Source organism: Loxodonta africana, chromosome Y (genome assembly GCF_030014295.1).
Source record: "Loxodonta africana isolate mLoxAfr1 chromosome Y, mLoxAfr1.hap2, whole genome shotgun sequence".
In the NCBI taxonomy this organism is placed as follows: Eukaryota; Metazoa; Chordata; class Mammalia; order Proboscidea; family Elephantidae; genus Loxodonta; species Loxodonta africana.
The window spans coordinates 17,238,658-17,262,062 of record NC_087370.1 but is presented as its reverse complement, the minus strand read 5'-3'; the positions used below and the strand labels follow the sequence as shown (position 1 = coordinate 17,262,062).

The window sequence follows — 23,405 nt, the reverse complement described above, 5'->3', positions numbered from 1 at the left end:
GGGGGGCGAGGGGAGGGCAGAAAGAACCCTTTTTGAAGGCCGTAACCAGGTGGGGGCCATTTTAATTCCCTGAAGAGTGGCTTTCTTTTTCTAACCCAAGCCCCTGGCCTCCCACCCCTGCGGCCTCATTTCCTCCTTAGGAGCTCAGAGTCGCTCTCAGGCTGGTTATTCCTGAAGGCCCTGCCAGGTTTGCGTTACGTTTTAATGACTGTGGCAGCAATTCATGTTTCTGATAGAAAACTTGGAAACTGCAGAAGGAATCTGTACATACCCAGAGATGAGTCCGGCCTCAGCCCGCCGCTAGAGACGGGCACGTAAACAGTTTGGAGGCTGTCTTCTGCACGTGTGTGTGTGTGTGCGCCACACAAAACTTAGCGTCATGCACCTTCCATCTGGAAACCTTTTTTTTCCCCACACTTACCACCGTATCGAGCATTTTTTGCTCTGTCAGGGAACATCCTTTTAGTGACTGCGTTGTGTTGTGCTGGTTTATTCTCATATTTTAAATGTCAGTGCCTCTGCCTGGCATTTGAACTCTGATAAGGAAAAGAAAGCATTTCCTCAAATATATTTACAAGCAGGTCACCAAGCCTTTCTTCCAAGGTGCTGCTGGGTGGGTTTGAACCACCAGCCTTGTGGTTAGCAGCTGAGGGCTTAGCTGTTTGCGCCACCCCAGGACTTCAGACCATTTGACTCCAAATAAATAAATACAACTGTAAAATCGGTGAAAATCTTTTCCCTTTTGGAAATGTTTTTAAGCTGTAAATATACCCATGTGATGATGTTGTTAGGTGCCGTCAGGTCAATTTAGATTCATAGCGACCCCCTGTGACAGGGTACTGCTGCATAGGGTTTCCTAGGTGGTAATCTTTATGGGAGAAGATTGCCAGGTCTTTCTCCTGCAGAACCTGTGGGTGGGTGGGTTTGAACCGTCAATCTTCCTATAACAGTCAAGTGTTTAACCAGGATATAATGAGTTGATACTTTCATGTATTTACCCCAGCTTTTTTCTATGTATATTGGGGACGGACTATAAGAGCATGTTTGCCTTCTTTTTGTTTTGTCATGGTTTTTTTTTTTTTTTTTCCCCTGTTTGGGATGCTACCCTAAGCATCTGCCCATTACACAGCTTTGAGAGTTTTCGCTTACACCTTAAGATTACATAGGGCTTCGTGTCAGGCAGCAGAGCTTTAAGTCCTGGCTCCCCCAGGATTTAAGTGGGTTATCTTTTCTACACCTGCATTTTGGAACCTGTAAAATGGTGATAGTAAGAGCAGTGGACGTGTTCATGATGATTAAGTGACATAAGTCATACACTACTACCCCTCATACCTGGAATCCAAGCCTTGCGATACGCTGTACTCTATTTAAAACCATTTGAGTTCCCCACATGTATTGGAACTGTGGTTTTGGCAAAGAATATTGAATATACTACGTACGAGCTGACAAAAGAATGAACAAATCAAGCCTAGGAGAAATACAACCAGAATGCTCCTTAGAAGCGAGGCTGGGGAGACTTTGGCTCTCTTGCTGTGGACATGTCATCAGGAAAGGCCAGTCGCTAGAGAAGGACATCATGGTTGGTAAGTTGGAGAGCCAGCAAAAATGAGGGAAACCCTCAATGAGATGGATTGGCACAGTGGCCACAAAAAAAGGACTGAAACATGGACGTGGTGCAGGACCAGACAATGTTTCTTTCTGTGATAACATGAGGCGCTGTGAATCAGAGCTGACTTGACGGCAATTAACAGCAACAGCGTGTGTTTACCATAGTTTGTTTAATTGTGCTGTCATAGGACGGTAGCATATTTCAAGAGCTAATATTGGCTTAATTAAAATCACGTAGCAGGAAGACAGCTGCAAAAGATAAAAATGTCCCCCAAATAGGCTGGTTTTCCAACAGATTTTAGCAAAGGTACATTCTGATCGAATAGGTAAATGTTAAAATGTTCGTCTTCAGCTGGCTGCTGACTGTGAAATAAAGTAAGCTCAGTTCCGTGTCTTGATGGAGAAAAGCGTTCTGGACGAAGACCGTGGGCAAGCAGGAGCTGGTGCGTGTAAGCCAGCCAAGGGTGTGTTCACTTCCGGGAGAAACGCAGAGAGAAAAAGAAGAGTGCCTTTTGTGATCCCCTCATTTCCAGCTGACCTTCCAGCTGCCGTGGCACACAACCCCCCGTCTGCGTGGAAACAAGTGGCACACAACCCCCCGTCTGCGTGGAAACAAGTCCCCAACACCTAAGCCTCTCCCAAATGCTTTAAGCGATGGATTGTTCCAGCACAAATGCCAACAAGCTGATAGCAGAAATGGGAAAGGAGGCAAACCTTCTTAGACTCCTTAAGAGACAGAGGACCGCTTTCAAAAACCTCAAAAGTCTTTTGGTAATAGGGCACCTTATTAAACGAGAACTCTTTCCCTCAAACGATGTCACAGTTACATTATATTTTCCTCCCTAAATTTGGGAGCAGAGCGCTCCCCTTTTAATGTATGCTTAATAGTTTACTGTTTCAAAACTTGGCTCTCCTCCTATTGGGTGGTGGTGGTGTTAGGTGCCATCAGGTTAATTTTCACTCATGACGACCCTAAGTGATAGAGTAGAACTGCCCCATAGGGTTTTCTAAGCTGTCATCTTCAAGGAAAACAGCTTGCCAGGCCTTTGTCCTGTGGGACTGCTGGGTGGGTTCAAACCATCCTACCTTTGGCTTGGCGGCCATAGTGCTTAACACCTGCATCACCAAGGCTCCTTCCTCCCGTAGTAAGAGACATCTTCCCCCTGTCTGTTGACTCCCAGTACAAACTCAAAGTGCTTGTGTGACTCTTATCTTTTAAGATAATTAGCCACTAAGATGTTTGTTGTTTGCTTTTGGGTGGAAGGCACTGCTCTCTCTTCCCAGAGAAGCGATAGCCTATTAAATAAGTATGTACTAAAGAAAGTGAAACTCTTAGCCCATGTTTTGTGAAGGGAACTGTGAATGGGTACGAGCTTTTGTGGCTTTGCAATTCAATTGTAAAAAGAAGAAACACTAGATCATTTTCACTTCAGTTCCTGGGTGGCTGTAATCCCAAATTGTTATTTATATTGAAATCCTCATCTTTCTCGAGGAAAATACAGAAACGCCAGCAGCCGGCGCTCGCTTTTTCGTCTCCTTCGTTAAGCAGCACAATGAGACACTGTTTAGGCTATAACTCCTCCGTGGAAGGGCTGGCGGGGGAAGGCGGTGTTTCCTTTCCGTGCGCTCACAACTCCAGAGACACCAAACCAGCCTCGCTGAGGGTGTCTCTCCTCACGACTGGGGCAGGAAAGAAAATAAACAGAATCGCACTAATTAAAGCCCCCTTTTCCCCTTCTGCTCGCACCAGGGAGGACCTGTCAGTGCCGAGAGAGTGCCCTTTTATTCCTAAACAGGAGAGGTCGGAAGGCATCCACCGGCCCTCTCAGAACTCAGAGGCCGCTCCGGGGCACCCAGTTAGGAGTGAGAACCAGAGCGGTGTCTCCCAGCACGCTCCTTGGCACACCTCTGCTCGCAGGTCTGTCTTCTGCTGGCTGACGAGAGCCACCTACACGTCTGAAATCCCAGATTAAGCGTTCTGAGGAAGCGAGCCCTGCACCGGGCTCTGGCGGGTGTGTGTCCCCAGACTCTGTCGTGAGGCCTCTCAGATGGCTCTGGGAGGATTTTCAGAGTTGGCTGGATGAGAGAAGGAGCTAACATAGACTGGGTATTGAGTCTGCGCCCAGCCTCGCTGTGAGGACTTACAGCCTCCCCCTCATACCAGGCCGCTTGCCGTCAAGTTGACTTTGACCGTGTGACCCTGTGTGTCACAGTAGAAGTATACTCTGTAGAGTTTTCAGTGGCTAGAGTTTTGGAAGTAGACGATCGGGCCTTTTCTTCAGAGGCGCCTCTGAGTAGATTCAAACTGCCAACCTTTTGGGTTAGCAGCACAGCGCCGTAGCCATTTGCACCACCCAGGGACTCCGGAAACATCCCTCAGACCCAACCGTTGGTAGTTGGTGTTGAGTCAATTCCAACTCATGGAAAAAAACCACGTGTGTGAGAGTAGAACCGTGCTCTCTAGGGTTTTCAGTGATGGATTTTTCAGAAGTAGATCACCAGACCTTTATTCCAACATACCTCTGGGTAGACTTGAACCTCCAGCATTTAGGTTAGCAGCCAAGCATGGTAACTGTTGGCACCCTGGGGACTCCAGACCCCGAGGCCCCATAATTCTCACCCCCCCCCCCAAGTTTTCACCAGCCTTGTAGGTATCAGAAGTCGTAGGCGCAGTGATGCGGTGCGTTTTGTTGGCCAATATGGGCAACGTGGATTCTGTCTGCCTCCTGTGCGTCTTCATCCACGCTGGGGGTGTGTGTCTGTGTGTGTGTCTGTGTGTCTTTGTGTGTCTGTGTCTGTGTGTTTAATCTAATTATAAAATTTGTATATAATTACACAGTTACAAAATCTGAAATCAGATGTTATTTGCCTTCGTATAGGTAACATCTCGTGTATTATTTTCTTCAATCATCTCAAAAATGAAGTAAAAAATTTATGATTTGATATAGATAATAAAAATTTTATTCGTAAATTCAGTGAAAAAATTTGTGTGGATATAACCAAAAACCAAACCTGCTGCTGTCGAGTCAATTCTGACTCATGGCAACCCTACAGGACAGAGTAGAACTGCCACATAGAGTTTCCAAGGAGCACCTGGTAAATTCGAAGTGCCGACCTTTTGGTTAGCAGCCATAGCTCTTAACCACTACACCACCAGGGTTTCCATATATGTATGTACTTACGTATGTATGTACGCACTGTTTCAAAACTCTTTACAGAAAGGAGGTGATGTTAACACATGCAACTACCAAGCTCCTCAGCGACGTCTCTTCTCAGCTGGCTGTGTAGGTCCTATCAGAGTGGCCACTATAGCTTCATCATTTAAATCCAGAACCCTTTGTGAAAGGCAAGGCAATGAATCATTTCTTAGGACCACAGGCTTGATGTGGACCATGTGGTCACCCTACTCGGGGGTGCTGACATGACTGGTCTGCTTAGACGTCTTCTCTAGCAGTTGGCACAACCGCTGAGCATCTAACCTGCCACCTCTGTGGTCGTGCACTTAGCAGTCCCATTCGTCCTCATTGTCAAGTACATGGTGAATCCCGTGGACACGGGAGCTTCCCAAGTAAAAGGCCACTTGTGCGTTTTCATTCTCTTGTGCCCGAATTTGGCTTCACGACTGTGGTTTATACCTTACTATATCCTGGCCTTATAAAATACACCAGGTCTCCTTTTTTGGGATATATTTAACCTTGAGAGTATGTATAATTGTAAAATTTTTATATAATTACACAATATATCTCGAATCAAACATTATTTACCTTCATGTATATAACAGTCTATCTATTGTTCTCTTCAGTTGTTTCAAAATGAATGTAGTAAAAACATACATACATACGTGCATTGTTTCACAACCTTTTCCTGTTTTCTCTCCCCTTCCCACAGAGGGTGGCTCCTGCTTCGTAAAGACCTCATCGCCGTCAGGTGAGGCTAAGATGAGCATAACCAGTGACGAGGTGAACTTTTTGGTGTATCGGTACCTCCAGGAGTCAGGTAGGTGGCTCGCTTTTGTCAGCAGGAGGTTTATCTTCAACGTACCATGTGCAGACGCTCACCCGTTGGCCAAAAAGCAGGCTGTAGCAAAAGAGGAGCTGAAAATTTTTAATTTTATTTTGTTGCTTTCGTTGAAAGTATCCACAGTAGAACATAGACCAATTCAACAAGTTTCTACGTGTACGGTTCAGTAACATTGATTATATTCTTCAAGTTGTGCAGCCCTTCTCACCCTCCTTTTCTGAGTTGTTCCTCCCCCATTAACATAAACTCAGTGCCCCCAAGGTTCTAGACTAACATTTGGAGCTGGTAGTCCTTAAAAGAGCACAATGCTCAAGGCAGAGATTCTTTACTAATTAAGCTAAACTGTTGTTTCGTTGGAGCCCTGGTGATACGATGGTTAAGAGCTACGGCTGCTAACCAAAAGGTCGGCAGCTCACATCTACAGGCCACTCTTTGGAAACCCTTTGAGGTAGTTCTGCTCTGTCCTGTGGGGTCACTATGAGTTGGGATCAACTTGACAGCAACGGGTTTGATTTTGGTTTGGTTATTTTTTGGTTTAAAGAAGACTTAAAGGGAAATTTTTGGTTTCAGGTTTAAAGATTATCTCAGGGCAATAGTTTTGGGATTTCATCCATCCTCCATGGCTCCCAAAAGTCTGGATCCCATGAGAATTTGAAATTCTGTTTTTTGCATTTTCCCCCTTTTGATCAGGGCTCTTATATAGAATCTTTGATCAAAAGGTTCTATAACAGTAGCTGGCATCATCCAGTTTTTCTGGTCTCATGACAAGAACAGTCTTATTAAGACTGTTGGAAGGGAGGAGAGAAGGTTCTAGGCCATCCTATCCTGGCAATGGGTTGCAGGGGGATATTTTTTCCTCCCTTGACATCTTTGTTCAGATGAAATCAGATTGAAGTTAGCCTCATGATGGAGGCGGAAAAGGGTGAATGCCTCTAAAAACGGCGTGGGTGCGGTATCTGACCTCTTCAACCTCACAAGGAGGAAGGAGAACCAAAACTAAGAGCCCAAGGTTGATTCCTATGAGGCGGGGTCAGACATGCCTCCTCTCTCCGCCATCTTTATAATTCTGACACCAACCGTCCCCTACCCAGCACTCTCTACTTTTCTGCTGGGTTCTGTAATTCATTGCAGTGGCCACACAGAACTCACGGACCATACTTAGAATTATGGAGTTATTCGGGAAGTAACAGTTTACAATTCAAGCTCAGGAACCCTCAGGATACAGTTCTTCCATCGGGACAGCCTCTTCCCAGCCATGCTTGTAGGCACGCCTCTCCCTGTCCCTCAGTTTCTGCCCAGAGGCACTCAGCTTTCTCTCTGTGTGGGCCTGGAAGCCCACCGCACCGTCTTCTGCTGCTGAGTCTCTGCTGCTGGGTTTCTCCTTCCTTGGTGGCGGTGGTGGGGTCCACCTCCCTGCTCTGGAATTGGCTCTTTTAAGGCAAAACTGACCAATCCCCTTGGCGGGCCACAATCACCCTATCACACGGTAACCTGGGTGGGAGTTACAAGACCATGGCTAGAAAGCCGACACACACAAGTAATTAACCCACTGCAATGCTGCTGTGAGCTCTTGGCCTGGGTCAGAGGGCAGGCGTTTGTGGGCTAGTGTATATACGTGAACCTCTTAGACTTAGTACCAGTGAGTGGATTTATCTGCGCCTGGCGCTGATCAAGCTCCCAGCTCCCATCCCTCATAAATGAACCGTAGGAGATTTTCTAAAGCCCAGGGATATTTCTGGTTTCTTATAGCACCGTGGATTATGACCAGGCGGATTAGGTTAGGGCGAGTTGTTAAAGGGCCAGACAAGCACGTGTTTCTTATTGACGCGTGGACCTTGCGTGTGACAGCACCATTTGGGGGCCGCAGGGCCTGGCTTTGACACTGACCAGGGACTTCCAGGAATAAGCCTCATGACATAGCTGAGACTTGGCTCCCTCGTAGGATACCGGGGTTTCCCCAAGCAGTGGACCCTGAATGCAGTTTAGGGAATCGCTCGTGGGATGCTTTTTTAAAATGCTTAACAAACTTAGTTGTCTTTTTTTTTTTAAAAAAAAATTAATTTCTAAAATGGAAAACGGGTTTTTTTTTAATTATGTTAAATATATATGTAACAAAACATTTGCCATTTCAACAATTTTTACATGTACAATTCCAGTGATATTCCTCACAGTCATCCTGCTGTACAGCTGTCATCACTATCCATTTCCAGATTTTGTCGTCACCCCTCACAGAAGCTCAGTGTCCCCTAAGCAGCGACCCGCCTTCCCCTTCCCTCCCGCCCACTCCTGTAACCACTGATGAACTCCCTTCATTACACACTTGTCTTTTCTCGGTATTTTATATAAGTGGGATCATACAATATATGTCCTTTCGTGACTGACTTAAGTCACTCAGTATCCTGTTTTCAAGGTTCATTCATGTTGCAGCATGTATCGGATGTCATTTCTCTTTATGGCTGAATAATATTACATTGTGTGTACCATATTTTTATGCAAATAACGCACACCTTCTGCATTTGTTTGCCAGCCGCCCCTCACCACCCCCCGCCCGCTGAGGTATTTTGGTAAGCGCACTATGCTAATTTTTTTTTTTTTTTAAAGCGACATGAAAGAGGATTGGCATGGCAGAGCTTGTGAGAGTGCCTCAAGGGGGGAAGGCACGGCCAGCCAGCGCAGAAGGTGTTCATTATTTGCGTGAAAATACGATATGTACCATGCTTTGTTTACCCATTCATCTATTGATGGACACTTGGGTTGCTTCCACCTTTTGGCTGTCATGAATAGTGCTGCAGCGAACGTTGTTCGTTTGCGTTCCTGCTTTCGTTTCTTTGGGGTATATAGCTAGAAGTGGAATTGCAGGGTCGTTGGGTAGTCGTATGTTCAGTTTTCTGAGGAACCACCAAACTTTTCCATATTGGCTGCACCATTTTACAGTCCCAACGGCCATGGGTGAGGGTTCTGATTGCTCCACATCCTTGTCAACACTTGTTATTTTCAGTTTTTTTACTCACAGCCATCTTAGTAGGTGTGATCAAATGGAAAACTTTAATATCTTAATATACATACAAAATGGCATTATGGGAAAAAAATCCTTGTTTCCACCCACTTTAAGAAATGAACCGTTTCCAAAGCAGTGGGGACCCCCCCTGTGTTTGACACCCTGGTAGCATCTCCTCAGCACTAATTACCCTCCTGGATTTGGTGTTTATTAGCCCCTTGGGTTTACATGTGGAGTGCAGTGAGTCCTTTTATGTGGCCTTTTGCCTTGGTTCTTTGGAAAAACAGCTTGAGACATTTTTCCCCTAAGCTCTGAGGGGTTAGTTTTGCCCTAGTTTTCTACCCCAGAGGGTTTGTTAGTTTTGTCCAGGTTGATTGCCATCTTCTGGGTAAGCTGTAAACTACTTGGTTTGATACTTCCTGCTTGGCTCTGGGCTGCAGCCTGCCCGGTGATTGGTATGTGCCTTGCAGAGATTGGTCAATAGACTACACAAATGAAGTAACTTTAGCCTACTATGCAAATGAAGTGTGTGTGGCCTATCGAGAGGGAATCGGTCCGTTTGTGGCCCCACCAGAAGCAGCCATGTCTTGAAATTGACAAGTGGTTGTGTATACATATGCAGCTGTCCCCACAGAGATTTTTAGAGACAGGAAGAAGAAGGCAAAAGAGAGTGAAGAAGAGGCAGAGAGAGAGGAGGCAAGGAACCTTCTAAAAGAGCTGTAAGAGACAGGTCAAGGGCTGTAACACTGAAGACGGCGAAAGGCCTAGAAGGGACCCAGCAACGATAGGCTCAGAAGGAGTCCAGTGTCAGAGCTGCTGGTGACAGACGTCAGAGGAGCCTGTCCTCAGAGGGCTGAGAGGAGGCCTGTCCTGAGGGGGCTGAGAGGAGACCTGCATGGGCAAGAGAAGGGCCTGCATGCTTGCCTGGCCGAGAGGAACTGGCAAAGCTATCCTGCACTGAAGAAGGGAGACTTGGCGGACGTGCGTCTTGATCCCGATCCCAAGTTGTAGCCTGTTCATCCTGCTCTCGACTTGTACCCTGTTACTTCCTTAATAAACCACTTAACTCTTGAGTATGGTCCGTGAGTTCTCTGTGGCCATTGCAACGAATTATTGAACCCAGCCAAGAAGTAGAGAGTGCCGTGGGAGGGATGGCTGGTGTCAGAATTGGTAAAAAGGTTGGAGAGTGGAGCTATGTCTGACATCCACCTCATGGAAATCACCTGTAGGCTGATCGTGATCTTGGTGGCCATTATCCCCCCACCAAAGTTAACAGGTTCTGACCAGACCACTACTGTTGACCCTACTCCCACCGTTTTACAGCATGTATCCAATTTTCAGATGTAACCCTAAGCAATATGAACTATTGTTTTTGTGTGTCTCTAAGGTTTTCAAACGTGGTATCATGGTATGTCTATTCTGCATCTTCTGTTTGGGGAAGGAAAACCAATTTCCAGGCCCCACTTCCCAGATAACTCTTTCAGTAAGTTAGAGGGGACCTCGTCTGAGGTACGGGGACCAGAGATCTTAGAACAGCGAAAGGAGCAGGTGCTGGAGCCAGAGGACAGCCCAGGCTCTGGTCCCTGAACCCTTTGTTGACCCCGTCTAAGCCTCAGTTTCCTTGCATAAATGGTCACCTGGGCGGTGTAGTGGTTAAGAGCTATGGCTGCTAACCAAGAGGTCAGCAGTTCGAATCCACCAGGTGTTCCTTGGAAATTCTATGGGGCAGTTCTACTCTGTCCTGTAGGGTCGCTATCAGTCAGAATCAACTCAACGGCAGTGGGGTTTTTTTTTTTGGTGGATAAGAGCGGTGAGGTCCAGAGAGCGCTTAGCCCTGGGCTGTGCACACTGTCAACAAACAGCTCTCGCTGCTGAAGCCTGGCACCTGTCACTTGAGTCCCAGCTAGAGGTATCTGTGGAAGGCGCATGTTGTTTCTACCAGTGTACTGATTGTACGTCATGGGAACCTTGTATGTCGTTGTTACTTGCTGTCAAATTGATTCCAACTCCTGGCAGCCCCATGTGTGTCAGAGTAGACCGCTCCAAGGAGGAGCAGATTGCCAGGCTTGTCTTCCGAGGCACCTCTTGGGTGGATTCAAACCGCCAGCCTTTCGGTTAGTAATTAAGTGCTCAACCACTTGTGCCACCCAGGAACTCGTAGAACGTAGGATAAGTCACCTGTTGCCATCAAGCTGATTCCAACTCAAAGCGACCCTATAAAACAGAGTAGAACTGCTTCCAAGGAGCAGCTGGTGGATTCAAACTGCTGACCTTTTGATAGTAGCCAAGCTCTTAACCACAGTGCCACCAAGGCTTTGTAGTACACATAATATATAGAACAAATACAGGCAATATATGTATATTATATACAGTGTTGTATATAAAAACATGAACTACCTCACCAGTGTAAATCAGGGAAATAAAACCCACCCTCACGTTAACCTCAGAACATAGGGCATCACCCAAAATGCAAGTTATTTTCCTATCACAGAATCAATGAATTCTGAGATGTTTGCAAACGAAAATTCCATACAGAAAACCCTGCTTCCCTGTCGACTGTCAGCATCGAATTCTGGAGTCTTTTTCCTAGAAACATCTCTACACAAAGATTATGATGAAATCAAAGTTAATATAGTCAGAATGTGTGAACAAGTTACAAATTGAAGTAGTCACCGCTCTATTTGTGAACGTGGAGGTAGCTAAACCAGTTGCTGGGGAATCGACACTGACTCCTGGAGACCCCATGCGTGTCAGAGCAGACCTGTACTCTGTAGGGTTTTCAGTGGCTGATTTTTCAGAAGCAGATTGCCAGGGCTTTTTTCTGAGGTGCCTCTGGGTAGACTCGAACCTCCAGCCTTTTGATTAGCAGCCGAATATTTAACTGCTTGCACCAACCAGGGACTCCTTTCAGGCTAACTAAAGGGTGTGGAGAGGAAAACTTCTCTGTGACACAAATCAGGGGCCCCCAGGTCCTAGGGCAAGAGCTTTGCTGGCCTCTTTGAATAAACCCAGTAGGTCCATCCCTTTCAGAGAGGTTGGACTTCCTTATTGAGTTGTTTGTGTACATTTGTTTCTTGTTTGCAAAGCTTCTGTAACCAGGCAGCTGAGAAGAAGAGGTGGGATACAGCAATGGGTAGAATTTCATACATGTGAACTTTATATAACATGTGTTGCATTCCTTTTCCCATTGGCCAGAATTGTTAAAGTAAAATCCCCCACATTGAGTTGGAATTTAAGAAAGATGTCATTGTACTTTCTCCTAACCATTCTGTGCCTTCTGGAAGTGATTGGAGTACCATGCAAGGACATATTCAAAGGGAAAAGGGAGGGAGGAAAAAAAGAAAGACGTCTAATGGTTAAATAAGGTTGCTATGTGAAACGAGTGGTTTGCAATTGGCTGCTAACCTAAAAGTTGGTGGTTCGAACCCACCCAGCACCACCGTGGAAGAAAGGCCTGGCAAACTTTCCGTGAGGATTACAGCCAAGCTCTTAACCACAGTGCCACCAAGGCTTTGTAGTACAAAGCTCTGTAGAGCAGTTCTACTCTGTAACATATGGGTCACCATGTGTGACGTGACAACAACAGATTTGGGGTCTTATGGTTCAGTGTTCATTTTGAGACTGTTTTTCATGTTTATCTCCAACTTTAAAGTTTTAGTTGAGCAAATAATTGACTAAGCTCCCAGCCGGTCCAAAGGGTACCTTCTTCTCAACTTGTTAATATTCCCTTTCTACCCTAAAAAGAAGCCTTTCCTCTTGACCTTCCTCCTCCCTCAGGCATCCGTGCTGTCTCTCACCGTCAAACTCATGAAAAATAACTTCTGCATTCTGATAAATGATTCACTTCTCACCTCTTCCCACCTGGCTTTTTCCACTGGATCCAATGACCTGGTCCAAGAATAACTTCATGGATGCGAATCAGCATAAAGCCAATTCCCAAAAGGCGGATATCAGTCTTCTCCCCACATTCCAACTTCTCCATCATTTCTGATGCCAGCCACCCAAATGGCACTCTCTCTCTCTGTCCCTAACCACCTGGGGCTAGGGCAGACCTGACAAGTTACATAGACACTGTCCTTGGGTTCATTAACTTGCTAGAACAACTCACAGAAGTCCCAGAAGATATTATACTTACAACTGCTGATTTTACTATAGTGAACGGATATACATCAGGACCCTCATAAGGCAGAGCTACACTGGTGGAACATCTGGGAGAGCCCCCAACAGAGAGCTGCTGTCTCAGAAAGGGTACATTGCCCTCCCTTCACCAACCAGTAAGCTCCCTGAATCTTAGAGCTCCAGGCTTTTATTGACCAATCCTGCACAATAGGATAAATCATGTCTCCTGGAGCTAGTTGATATCAGCCTCCCAGGTGAATCTTTTCTGGTCTGGCCAGCCCCCACTCGCCAGCACCCCACTGTGGTGCAGCCTGGAAGTCCCACACTAAGACCACCCAATTATGCCAAGGGTTATTTCTCCAGGGCCAAGGACAAAGGCCGTGTTAGCATAAAATTAGGCCTTTTATCCCACACCCATCATCAGTTGTCATGCAGCCTCGCTGTGTGGTAGAAAGTGGGGTTGAGGGAGAAGTTGGATGGGAGGTGATCTTACAGGGAGGTTGTAACAGCTGGCTCCCTGGGAGATCTGTTCTCTGCCTCACCCACCAGGGATGGACTCAGAACGTGCTACCGCACCTTCACATGTGCAGTGGGGAGCCAGTTCCCTGGAGCTGAGGTGTGGAGGGAACTCTGCTCCCCTGCTCTGTAGCCGACGGACTCCTTCCCTGGTCACCCCTGTTGTATCCCCACCAACTTCTTCTTCATCCCATCCTCCAAATGTTGGTTGTATCACTTAGGATGCTTTAGGCTGCAAGTAAGAGACTTCTCAACAGAGCATTAATCATCACAGATAGCAAGGAGCCAGGAGACAGTGGCCTCCCTTCCTTGCTTCTGAATCTAGCAAGGGACGTCAAGTCCATTTCTCATTCAGTATGAAGAGGGAACCCTAGCGAGTGGCTCCCTACAAACCTATTGTTGTTGAGTCGATTTTGGCTCATGGTGACCTTGTAGGACAGAATGGAACTGCCTCACGGGCTTCCAACACTGTAAACTTTATACAGAAGAAGACTGCCACATTTTTCTCCCACGGAACAGCTGGTGAGTTTGAACTGCCCACCTTTCCATTAGCATAAGCGTGTTTTATATTTCCTCTGGGGCGTTATTGCCAGGTTCACATTTTTGTTGTTGTTAGGTGTTGTTGAGTCATCTCCAACTCATGGGAACCTTATGTATGACAGAAAGGAACGTTGCTTGGTCCTGCGCCATCCTAATGGTCATTGCTGTGCTTGAGCCCATCATTGCAGCCACTGTATCGATCCATCTCATTGAGGACCTTCCTCTTTTTCACTGACCCTCTACTTTACTCAGCATGGTATTCTTCTCCAGGGACTGGTCCCTCTTGATAACTCGTCCAGAGTACGTGAGACTAAGCCTCACCATCCTTACTTCTGAGGAGCACTCTGGCTGTACTTTCTCCAAGACATACTCGTTTGTTCCTTTGGCAGCCCATGGTATGTTCATTGTTCTTCGCCAACACCAAAATTTAAATGCATCAATTCTTCCTTGGTCTTCCTTTTGCATGCATGGGAGGTGATGAAAAGATATTTTTAGCAGATAGTAAATCGTTCCCACAAACTTGAGTGTTATGAATATAATACCGTGCATGGGACAGAACCACAAACTGGAACGAAACGTAACCTGGAAGGAGCTGCAGGCAAGATGGTGGGCAATCTGGGTTCGGGGAAAGAAAGGCGTGGTGGTGGAGGAGGCAGCGTGTGCGGAAAGTCTTGCTAAGGCCCCGGAGCTGGCACCCTATTCCTGCCTCTGGAGAGGGGGAGAGGTAGGGAGGGAGGGACAGGGAGCTGCTTCCAGCCGAGGGGCTTGTGAAAGAGTTGATGGCAAAGCAGACGGGGCCGTGGCGGGGTCCCTCGTGTTAGAGGTGAGCGCGGGCCCAGGTGTCACCTGCTTTGGGGAAGGTTGCTCTCTGCATCACCAGCGAGGAGCACAGGGCCAGCAGTTTTCACAGTTCTGCCGAACAGGCTGAGTGAACGGTTCTGGTGATTTCACATGAAGCGAGCCAGTTGTCTGTGGTGTGTCATGCACACAGGGCCAGCTCTGACAGGTGGAGACGGTCCCCTGTCTAGCTGGGTTGACGTCACACTTGGTTCTGGAAAGGAGAAAAGGTCTGAATGTTTGGGACCGGATTTTCCTTGACAGGTGGTGATATGACTGTTCTTGTGATCTCAGTTGACAGCCTTGGAGAAGATCAATATTACTGTGCAGTGGGAGACAGAGCCGCATTTCTGCCGCTTCCCACCCTCATCTTACAATCCTTTCTTAAGTTTTTTATTAAGTGATCATTTACGTGCAATAAAATTCACCCTTCTTACTGTGCAGGTTTGCAAATTTTGGCAAATGTTTATAGTTGTATAGCAGCCACCACAATTAAGACATAGAACACTTCCCTTACCCCCAGAAACTGTCCCCGTGCCCCTTGGCAGTCAGCCCCTCCCCACACCTCAACCCAAGGCAACCACCACCAGTCTTGTTTTCTGTCCCTATAATTTTGACTTTGTGGAAATCTCGTATGAATGCAGTAGGTAGCCTTTGGAGACTGGCTTTTTCACTCCTCATAATACATTCGTGGAGTCCCTAGGTGGTGCGAATGGCTAACGCGCACACTGCTATCTGAAAGGTTAGAGGTTCCAGTCCACCCAGAGGTGCCTCAGAAGGAAGGCCTGGCTATCTACTTCTAAAGAACAGCTCCTGAAAACCCTGTGGAGCACAGTTCTACTCTGGGGTCGCCTTGAGTCAGAGGTCACGCAAAGGCAGCTGGTTTGCTTTTGGAGTTGTTTTTTTTTTTTACGCACTTGTGTTTCACTCACACTGTTCCGTGCGTCAGTACTTTATTCATCTCTATTGCCGAGTCTCATGTTTTTAAAAACATTTTCTTGTATTTTCGGTGCAAGTTTACACAGCAGTTAAGGTTCCCATTCAACAACTTCTACAGAAATTGTTCAGTGACATTGGTTAGGTTCTTCACAAATGCGTGAATATTCTCATTATTTCCGTTCTGCTCATTTTATTTCCATTAATCTGGTTTTCCTATCCCCTGACATTCTCATCTTTGTTTTAAAGTCATTGTTGACCCTTTCGTCTCATATAGGTGATTTTTAAAGAAGCACAGTACTTACTGGGTGATATTCTTTATTTTGTGAGCCAATCTGTTATTTAGCTAAAAGGTGACTTCAGGGGTCATATTCTATCTTGAGGACATATAAAATCCGTTGCCGTGAAGTTGATTCTGACCCATAGCAACCCTGTAGGGTTTCCAAGGAGCAACTGATGGATTTGAACTGCCGACCTTTTTGGTTAGCCGCCCTAGCTCGCTGTAGCTTTTAACCGGTGCACGTCCAGGGCTCCTTAAGGGCATAAAGTGTTTGTTCATCCATCCATCCGGTTGAGAAACATGAGGTTGTGTGCCGTTTTTGGTGATTACACGTAAAGGTACCAGAAACATTTGTGTACAGATATTTTGTGTGAACTTTGGTTTGCAGTCCTCTAGGGTAAATACCTGGGAGTGAGATAGCTGGGTTGTGTGGTAAATGTAGGTTTAACTTTATAAAAAGTGGCTACCTCCTTTTCTGTCTAACTCGGCAGCAAAGCGCTTAGTAAACCTCAGTGGTTTTATAGATTGATTTGAGTTGTAAAGCTGATTTGTCCCTGTAGGGCGAGGCATGTTGGAGAGTAGGTAAAAGGACATTAGCTGCAGTATATTTATCTGCAGGATACTGATGAAATTTTACGCTTCCTCTTTGGGTTTAAAATTAGCCTACATGAGCCTGTACGGGGTCACCGTTTCCCTGCCGTGAACTCTGGCTCAGATGTCCTGAGGGAGAAGCGTCCTGGTTTGCGAACACTCCTCTTACTTCAACGTAGCTGCCCAACTTGCTGCATAAAATTTGAGAGCTCTGGAGTCTGGCCTACCAGGCTCTGCAGGCGGCCAGGTAGCAGGGCTCCTGCAGGCTGGGCCCCAGGGCAGGTGTACCCGCCTATCCAAGGTGTTAAAACCACCGAAAACCTGGTGAACTCTTTCCCTATCTTGCGTTTTGTGAGTGGAGCTCTGCATACCGCCAGGAAGAAGCCAGGTGCTTCATAAAAACCATTTAAAGATGGAGGTGGTTGCTGTCCCACTGAGCAAGAAACACAAATGAGAAATAGAATTTCACGCCAAAAAAAAAAAAAAATTTTTTTTGTTTTTTTTTATATATTTCCAGGTCCAGGTATTTTACCAGGTTGCGTGTCACCAGTAGCTGTAATTCTAATGCTGTTCTAATTTTAAACATTTTAAATAATAAGAGGAGCTTATCATAATGATAAAACCAAAAACCAAACCTTTTGCTGTTGAGTTGATTCCAACTCATAGCGACCCTGTAGGACACAATAGAACTGCCCCATAGAGTTTCCAAGGAGTACCTGGCAGATTTGAATTGCCGACCTTTTGGTTAGCAGCCGTAGCAGTTAACCACTATGCCACTAAGGGATGCCTGCCGTAACAATCGGTGGTAAAAATTCATTTATCATCTATTCTGACTCTCAGGGGCGGTTAACTGCTTTCTTAACTGTGAGGATTTAAAGACCCTTGAGTGGGACTGAAAACTCCTTGTCTGCTGGGATCTTGTTTTCTGATTTGCCATGATTCATAGGTGAAAGAAAGGCCAGTCTCTTATACATACTCATCGTGTCTCCACTAAAATCACCATATATGGGCTATTGGAAGTCGAGAGTGTCGGTCTAAATGTCTGCCTGTCAGGTGGGCTCAGATTTCCTGAAGACCCAGGGTCTTAGCAAGCCTGTTTCTATATGCCTAACTAGTTAGGGTAGCATTACAAATGCTTCTTTTATTTATACGATAGTGGTTACGAACTCGGCTGCTAACCAAAAGATCGGCAGTTCGAATCCACCAGGCGCTCCTTGGGAACCCTATGGGACAGTTCTACCCTGTCCTATAGGGTCACTATGAATCGGGATTGACTTGAAGGCAATGAGTTTGGATTTGGTTTTTATACGTAGTCCCCGGGTGGCCCAAATTGTCGAGCACTCAACTGCTCGCCTAAGGGTTGTCGGTTGGAATCTACCCAGAGATGCCTTGGAAGACAGGCCTGGTGATCTGCTTCCGAAAGGTCATGGCCTCGAACGCCCTATGAAGCACCCAGTTCTGCTCTGCACACGTGGGGTCACCATGAGTTGGAGTCAACTCAGCAGCCATTAACAATATACATAGTTCTGGGGGTCCCTGGCTGGTACAAATGATTAACCCACTCGGCTGCTGACCCAAAGTTGGGAGGTTTGAGTTCAGCCAGTGGCACCTCAGGAGGCCTGGTGATCTACTTCCCAAAAAATCAGCCATTAAGAAAAAGTCCCCACAGAGTTAGAGGCAGCAAGGTTTGTGTGCAGAGTATTCCAGCGTTTAGGAAGTTCGGCTCAGAAGGAAGAGGGGGTGGTTTAACACCACAGGAGTGTGGCTTCATTTTAGGGCTTTTTTATAGAACCGTATAAACGGTGTTTGGGGTAAGCCGTTGGTATACACCCTGCCATTTATAAGACAAAATCTGGCCATTTTAACAATTAGACAGAAAATAGCAGCTTTATTTGTGATAACTGTATGCTGGAACATCCCAAATGTCCTTCAGGGGTGAGTGGCTAAGCAAACCTTGGTACACCCACACCGTGGGATACTGCTCAGGCGTGAACGGCGACAGCCTGGATGAATCCCAAAGAACCGCAGTGAGTGAAACAGGTCAGTCCCCGAAGGTCACATGCCGGCCGTGTGATTCCACTCGAGGTCACGTGCCGGCCGTGTGATTCCACTCGAGGTCACGTGCCGGCCGTGTGATTCCAATCTAGGTCACGTGCCGGCCGTGTGATTCCAGTCTAGGTCACGTGCCGGCCGTGTGATTCCAGTCTAGGTCACGTGCCGGCCGTGTGATTCCACGCTAGGTCACGGGCCGGCCGTGTGAGTCCAGTCTAGGTCACGTGCCGGCCATGTGATTCCACTCCGGGTCACGTGCCGGCCGTGTGATTCCACTCTCAGAACATTCTCGATGACAGAAGTGTAGAGATGGAAAACAGATCAGCCAGTGGTTGCCAGGAATGAGGAATGTCAGCAGAGGTTGGGATGGGTGTGACCACAAAGACTTCACAGGTGGGAACTTGGGAGCTCTTTTGTGGGGATGAGACAGTTCTGTGTCTTGACTCTTCCATTGAATCAGTTCCCACGCATAGGGACCGCGTGTGTTTCAAAGTAGACTGTACTCCATAGCGTTTTCTTGGTTGTCATCTTTACAGAACCACTTTGCCAGGCCTTTCTTCCCTGGCAGTCCTGGGTGGGTTTGAACCACCAACCTTTAGGTTAGTAATCCCATGCAAACTGCACCACCTAGGGACCTATTTTCACTGCGGAAGTGGCTAAACAAATCTATGTATAGGATAAAGTTACATAGACTGGACACGCACACACTCACACAAGGAGCCCTGGTGGCACAGTGGTTAAGCACTTGGCTGCTAGCTGAAAATCAGCAGTTCAAACCGACCAGCGGCTCTGCAGGAGAAGGATGTGACAGTCTGTTTCCAGAAACATTAGAGCCTTGGAAACCGTATGGGGCAGTTCTCCCCTGTCCAGTGGAGTCGCTATGAGTTGTAATCTACTTAGTAGCAGTGGGTTTGGGGGCTTAATCTTTACAGAACCACTTCCCTGGGCCTTTCTTCACGGCACTGCTAGGTGGGTTCCAACCACCAACCTTTAGATTACTAGTCCAGTGCCAGCCGCACCCCCTGGGGACCTAGCTTGACTCTGGAGGTGGTTAAACAAATTGGCAGATAGGATAAAACTGCGTAGAATAGAGATCCACACAAGGAACCCTGGTAGTCCAGTGGTTAAGTGCTCAGTTGCTAACCAAAAGGTCGGTGGTTCGAACCCACCAACCGCTCCTTGGGAGAAAGATGAGGCAGTCTGGTTCCGTAAAGGTTACAGGCTTGGAATCCCTTTGGCACAGCTCTGCTCTGTCCGATGGGGTCGCTGGGTCACAATCAACCTGACGGCAAGGGGTAGGGGTAGACATACACATACATACACACAGTAAATGCAGGTGAAAACAGTAAGGTTTGCAGTCTAGCCATCGGTAGTGTTCCCTAGCTTTTGTTATCTGTTGAAGCTCTGTAAGACGTCACCGCGAGGGAGAGCTAGGAGAAGGTACGTGGAACTTTTCATCCTATTTTTGTGTCTTTCTCTGATCAGTCGCTAATCAATTCAAAATGCAAAGATTAAAGAAAATTAAACCAAAAAAATCATCATTCTTTTAGGCTTCCATTGTCTGGGGACCTTTGTGTATGACAGAGAAAGAGGGTGGTCAGCATGGCAGAAGCAGCAAGCAGACATTTTAATTAAATTGTGCAAGTCATAAGCTGTCTTGTGGACAGAGGTTTCGATGGGGCTCTTCCTTGGTGTCATGGTTTCCAGCAGCAGCCACACATCCGTTTAGAGAAGCATGGCTGCACACACACTCTGGGGCTGTTGGATACAGAAGAATAATGAAAACCCATCTGAAGATGAGAAGCCTTCGTTGTGTGGCTGTAGCCTGGGGTTTGGCATCATCGGGAACTCAGGAGGGCCTTGCCTGCAGGGTCCTCGCCCCCCGCCCCCCGCCAGTCCTCCTTGAGATTTATCATGCTTAGAATTTCTGCATTTGGTTTCTGTGTGAGTTTCTATTGCTGTTTGGTGTCACCGAGTCAGTTCCAACTCATAGTGACCCGATGTTCAACAGAACGAGACACTGCCCGGTCCTGCTCCACCCTCACAATCGTGATGCTTGAGCCCATTGCTGCAGCCACTGTGTCAGTCCACCTCATTGGGGGTCTTCCTCTTTTTCGCTCACGCTCTACTTTACCAAGCATGATGTCCTTCTCTAGGGACTTGACCCCTCCTGATAACATGTTCAGAGTCTGTAAGACGCAGCCTCGCCATCCTTGCTTCTGAGGAGCATCCTAGTTGTACTTCTTCCAGGACAAACTTGTTCGTTCTTTTGGCAGTCCGTGGTATATTCAATATTCTTCCCCAACACCACAGTTCAAAGGCATCAATTCCTCTTTGGCCTTCCTTATTCATTGTCCGGCTTTCACGCACATATGATACGATTGACAATACCATGACTCGGGTCAGGTGCACCTTAGTCTTCAAGGTGACATCTTTGCTCTTCAACACTTTAAAGAGGTCCTTTGTAGCAGATGTACCCAAAGCAATGCATCTCTTGATTTCTTGACTGCTGCCTCCATGGCTGTTGATCGTGGATCCAAGTAAAGTGAAATCCTTGACGATGTCAGTCTTTTCTCCATTTTTTATGATGTTCTTTCTTGGTCCAGTTGTGAGGACTTGTTTTCTTTGTGTTGTGTTTCCCAGGGCAGCCATAACAAAGTACCACACACTGAATGGCTTAAAACAACAGAAGCTTGTTCTCTCAGGGTTCTGGAGGTTAATGGTCAAAACTTAGGGTATTGGCAGGGCTGTGTTCTCTCCGAAGGCTGTAGAAGAAGCTCCTCTTTGTGTCTCTTCTGGCTTCTGGGACCCCCAGACGTTCCTTGGCTCGTGGCTGCATCACCCCAGTCTGCCTCCATCATAACATGGCTGTCTCCCTGTGCACACCTCGTGTGTCCCCGCTCTTCGTTGTTAAAGACACTGCTTTTATTGCATTGGAACCCGCCCTACTCCAGCGTGACTTCCTGTTAACCTAACTGATAACATCTGCAGAGACCCTGTTTCCAAACAAGATCGTGTTCACAAGCACCAGATGTTAGGACTTCACCATAAATTTTGAGGAGAACACAATTCAGCCTGTAACAGTTGGGCCCCGCAGTCGCGGCACAGACTGCCTTTTTAGGGGGAAAGGTCTGTGCTTGGCTGCTTCTCCATACCCTTTTTTGGTGAGTTTTAAAATGTTTTATAAAATATCTCTTTATGACTGGTAGAATGGAAGGTTCTATTCCAGGTAAATGTTGAGCCTTAGAGACATGCCTGGAGTTGACGGTCCTAATTCCTGGAGATATTCTGAATGTCCACAGCTAGTGGCTATCGAGAGGCGCTCAGCCCCTTCATATAGAGCTGGGTGTCTCCCTCTCGGCACTATCAACCTTTGGGACTGGACAGTCTTTGTGGTGGGGGCTGTCCTGTGCATTGTAGGGTGTCCAGCAGCAGCCTGATCTCCGCCCACCACGCGCCAGTAGAACCCCCTCCCAAGTTGTGACCCCCAAAATATCACCAGACCCTGCCCAGTGTACGTTGGGGGGCGCTTACGTGAGAGTACCCTTACTTGAGAACCACTGATGTAAATCCTTCAGTTGTGGGATTTTTTTTCTTCCAGCCAGTTTTTCTGGGTGGGTAGAGTTTACATGGGACCCTGATTTCTTCCTCCCGTCTCTCATATCTCTGTTTCATCTGCTCCTAAGCGGGACTTTTCTTCCTTTGGCTGCAGAACTCAGACGTTAGTGTTGAGCAAAGTGCAGTCCGGAGTTGTATTCATCTTCTCCAGGGTGTTTTTCCCCTTGAGGAAGGGGGAAGTCTGCCAGAAGCATCCTTTAACAGATAATAAAACAATTGGGAGCAGCCAGCTTTCCATCTGATTTTTCTTGGCACCTGGCGAGTGGGTTGGATAACCAGGAAAAGGGTGTTACTCTTTAATATTTGTGGATAATGGCGTCTGTAGAAATCCTGAAGCGACTGTGCCCACAGTATTTCTAGCAGCTGACAGATTCCTGGGTAGGCTTCTCCGTGTTTCCTTGGACCCTGGAATGTCTTCTTATGCGAGGTACGTTTCCACGGATTCAGGCAGTCATTGTCGTGGCTCAGCTATCTTCATTTAAACAAAAGTTTGAGGCTTATTGTTCAGCCAAGTCTCTAAAAATATATTTTGACTGCGGCAGCTCTTTTACATTGCTAATGTGTGTCCCTGTTTAACAAAAAAAAGAATCTTTATGAAACGTGGAAGGCAAGCATTTCTTTGAGGGAATGGTATCTTTTGCTCTAGAAATAATAATGGAAAATGTTAATTTTTACCAAATACTAGATAAGGAAGCCCTAAATAATCTTTCCATATTCCTAGAGGATGAAAGTACCTTTAAAACCATATAAAACAGTAATGTCTCATACGTAATGTGACCTCATATGTCATATACAGTGCCTTACAGACATACCGTACATACAATCTGGTGTGTCTGTGATGGTGTTTGGAGGGCAGTGTTGGTTTGGTGGTAGAATTCTCACCTTCCATGCAGGAGACCTGGGTTCGGTTCCCAGCCAGTGCACCTCATGTGCAGCCACCACCCGTCTGTCAGTGGGGCTTCCAGACTAAGATGAACTAGGAGGAAAGGCCTGGCGATCTAATTCTGAAAATCAGCTGGTGACAACCGTGGGGACTGCAACGGTCCAATCTCAACTGATCACGGTACAGGACCAGACAGTGTTTCGTCCCGTTTTACGTGGGGTCACCACGAGTGAGGGTCCAACTCAAGCACAGCTAACAACAGTAGCAAAGTTGGGAATCTGTAAGACCATCCTCAGACTTGATGACTTACTAGAGGGACTCATGGGACTCAGAAGCTGTTATACTCATGGTTACAGTTTATTACACCAAAAGTATATCAAAGAAGGGAGCCCTGGTGGTGCAGTGGT

General features: G+C 46.8%; 1 protein-coding gene across 4 annotated transcripts in view; it reads left to right on the top strand.

Moving 5' to 3' along the window:
• The window catches only part of LOC100657866 (transducin beta like 1 X-linked), a 239,348-nt gene that overhangs the window by 159,400 nt on the left and 56,543 nt on the right, over positions 1 to 23,405 (top strand). For all 4 annotated transcript variants that reach the window (XM_010600191.3, XM_064278901.1, XM_064278902.1 and 1 more), the window contains exon 4: positions 5,497 to 5,604. In XM_010600191.3, coding sequence (XP_010598493.1) covers positions 5,547 to 5,604 — 58 coding nt within the window. In that variant the 5' untranslated portion in view covers positions 5,497 to 5,546. The remainder of the gene's footprint in view (positions 1 to 5,496; positions 5,605 to 23,405) is intronic.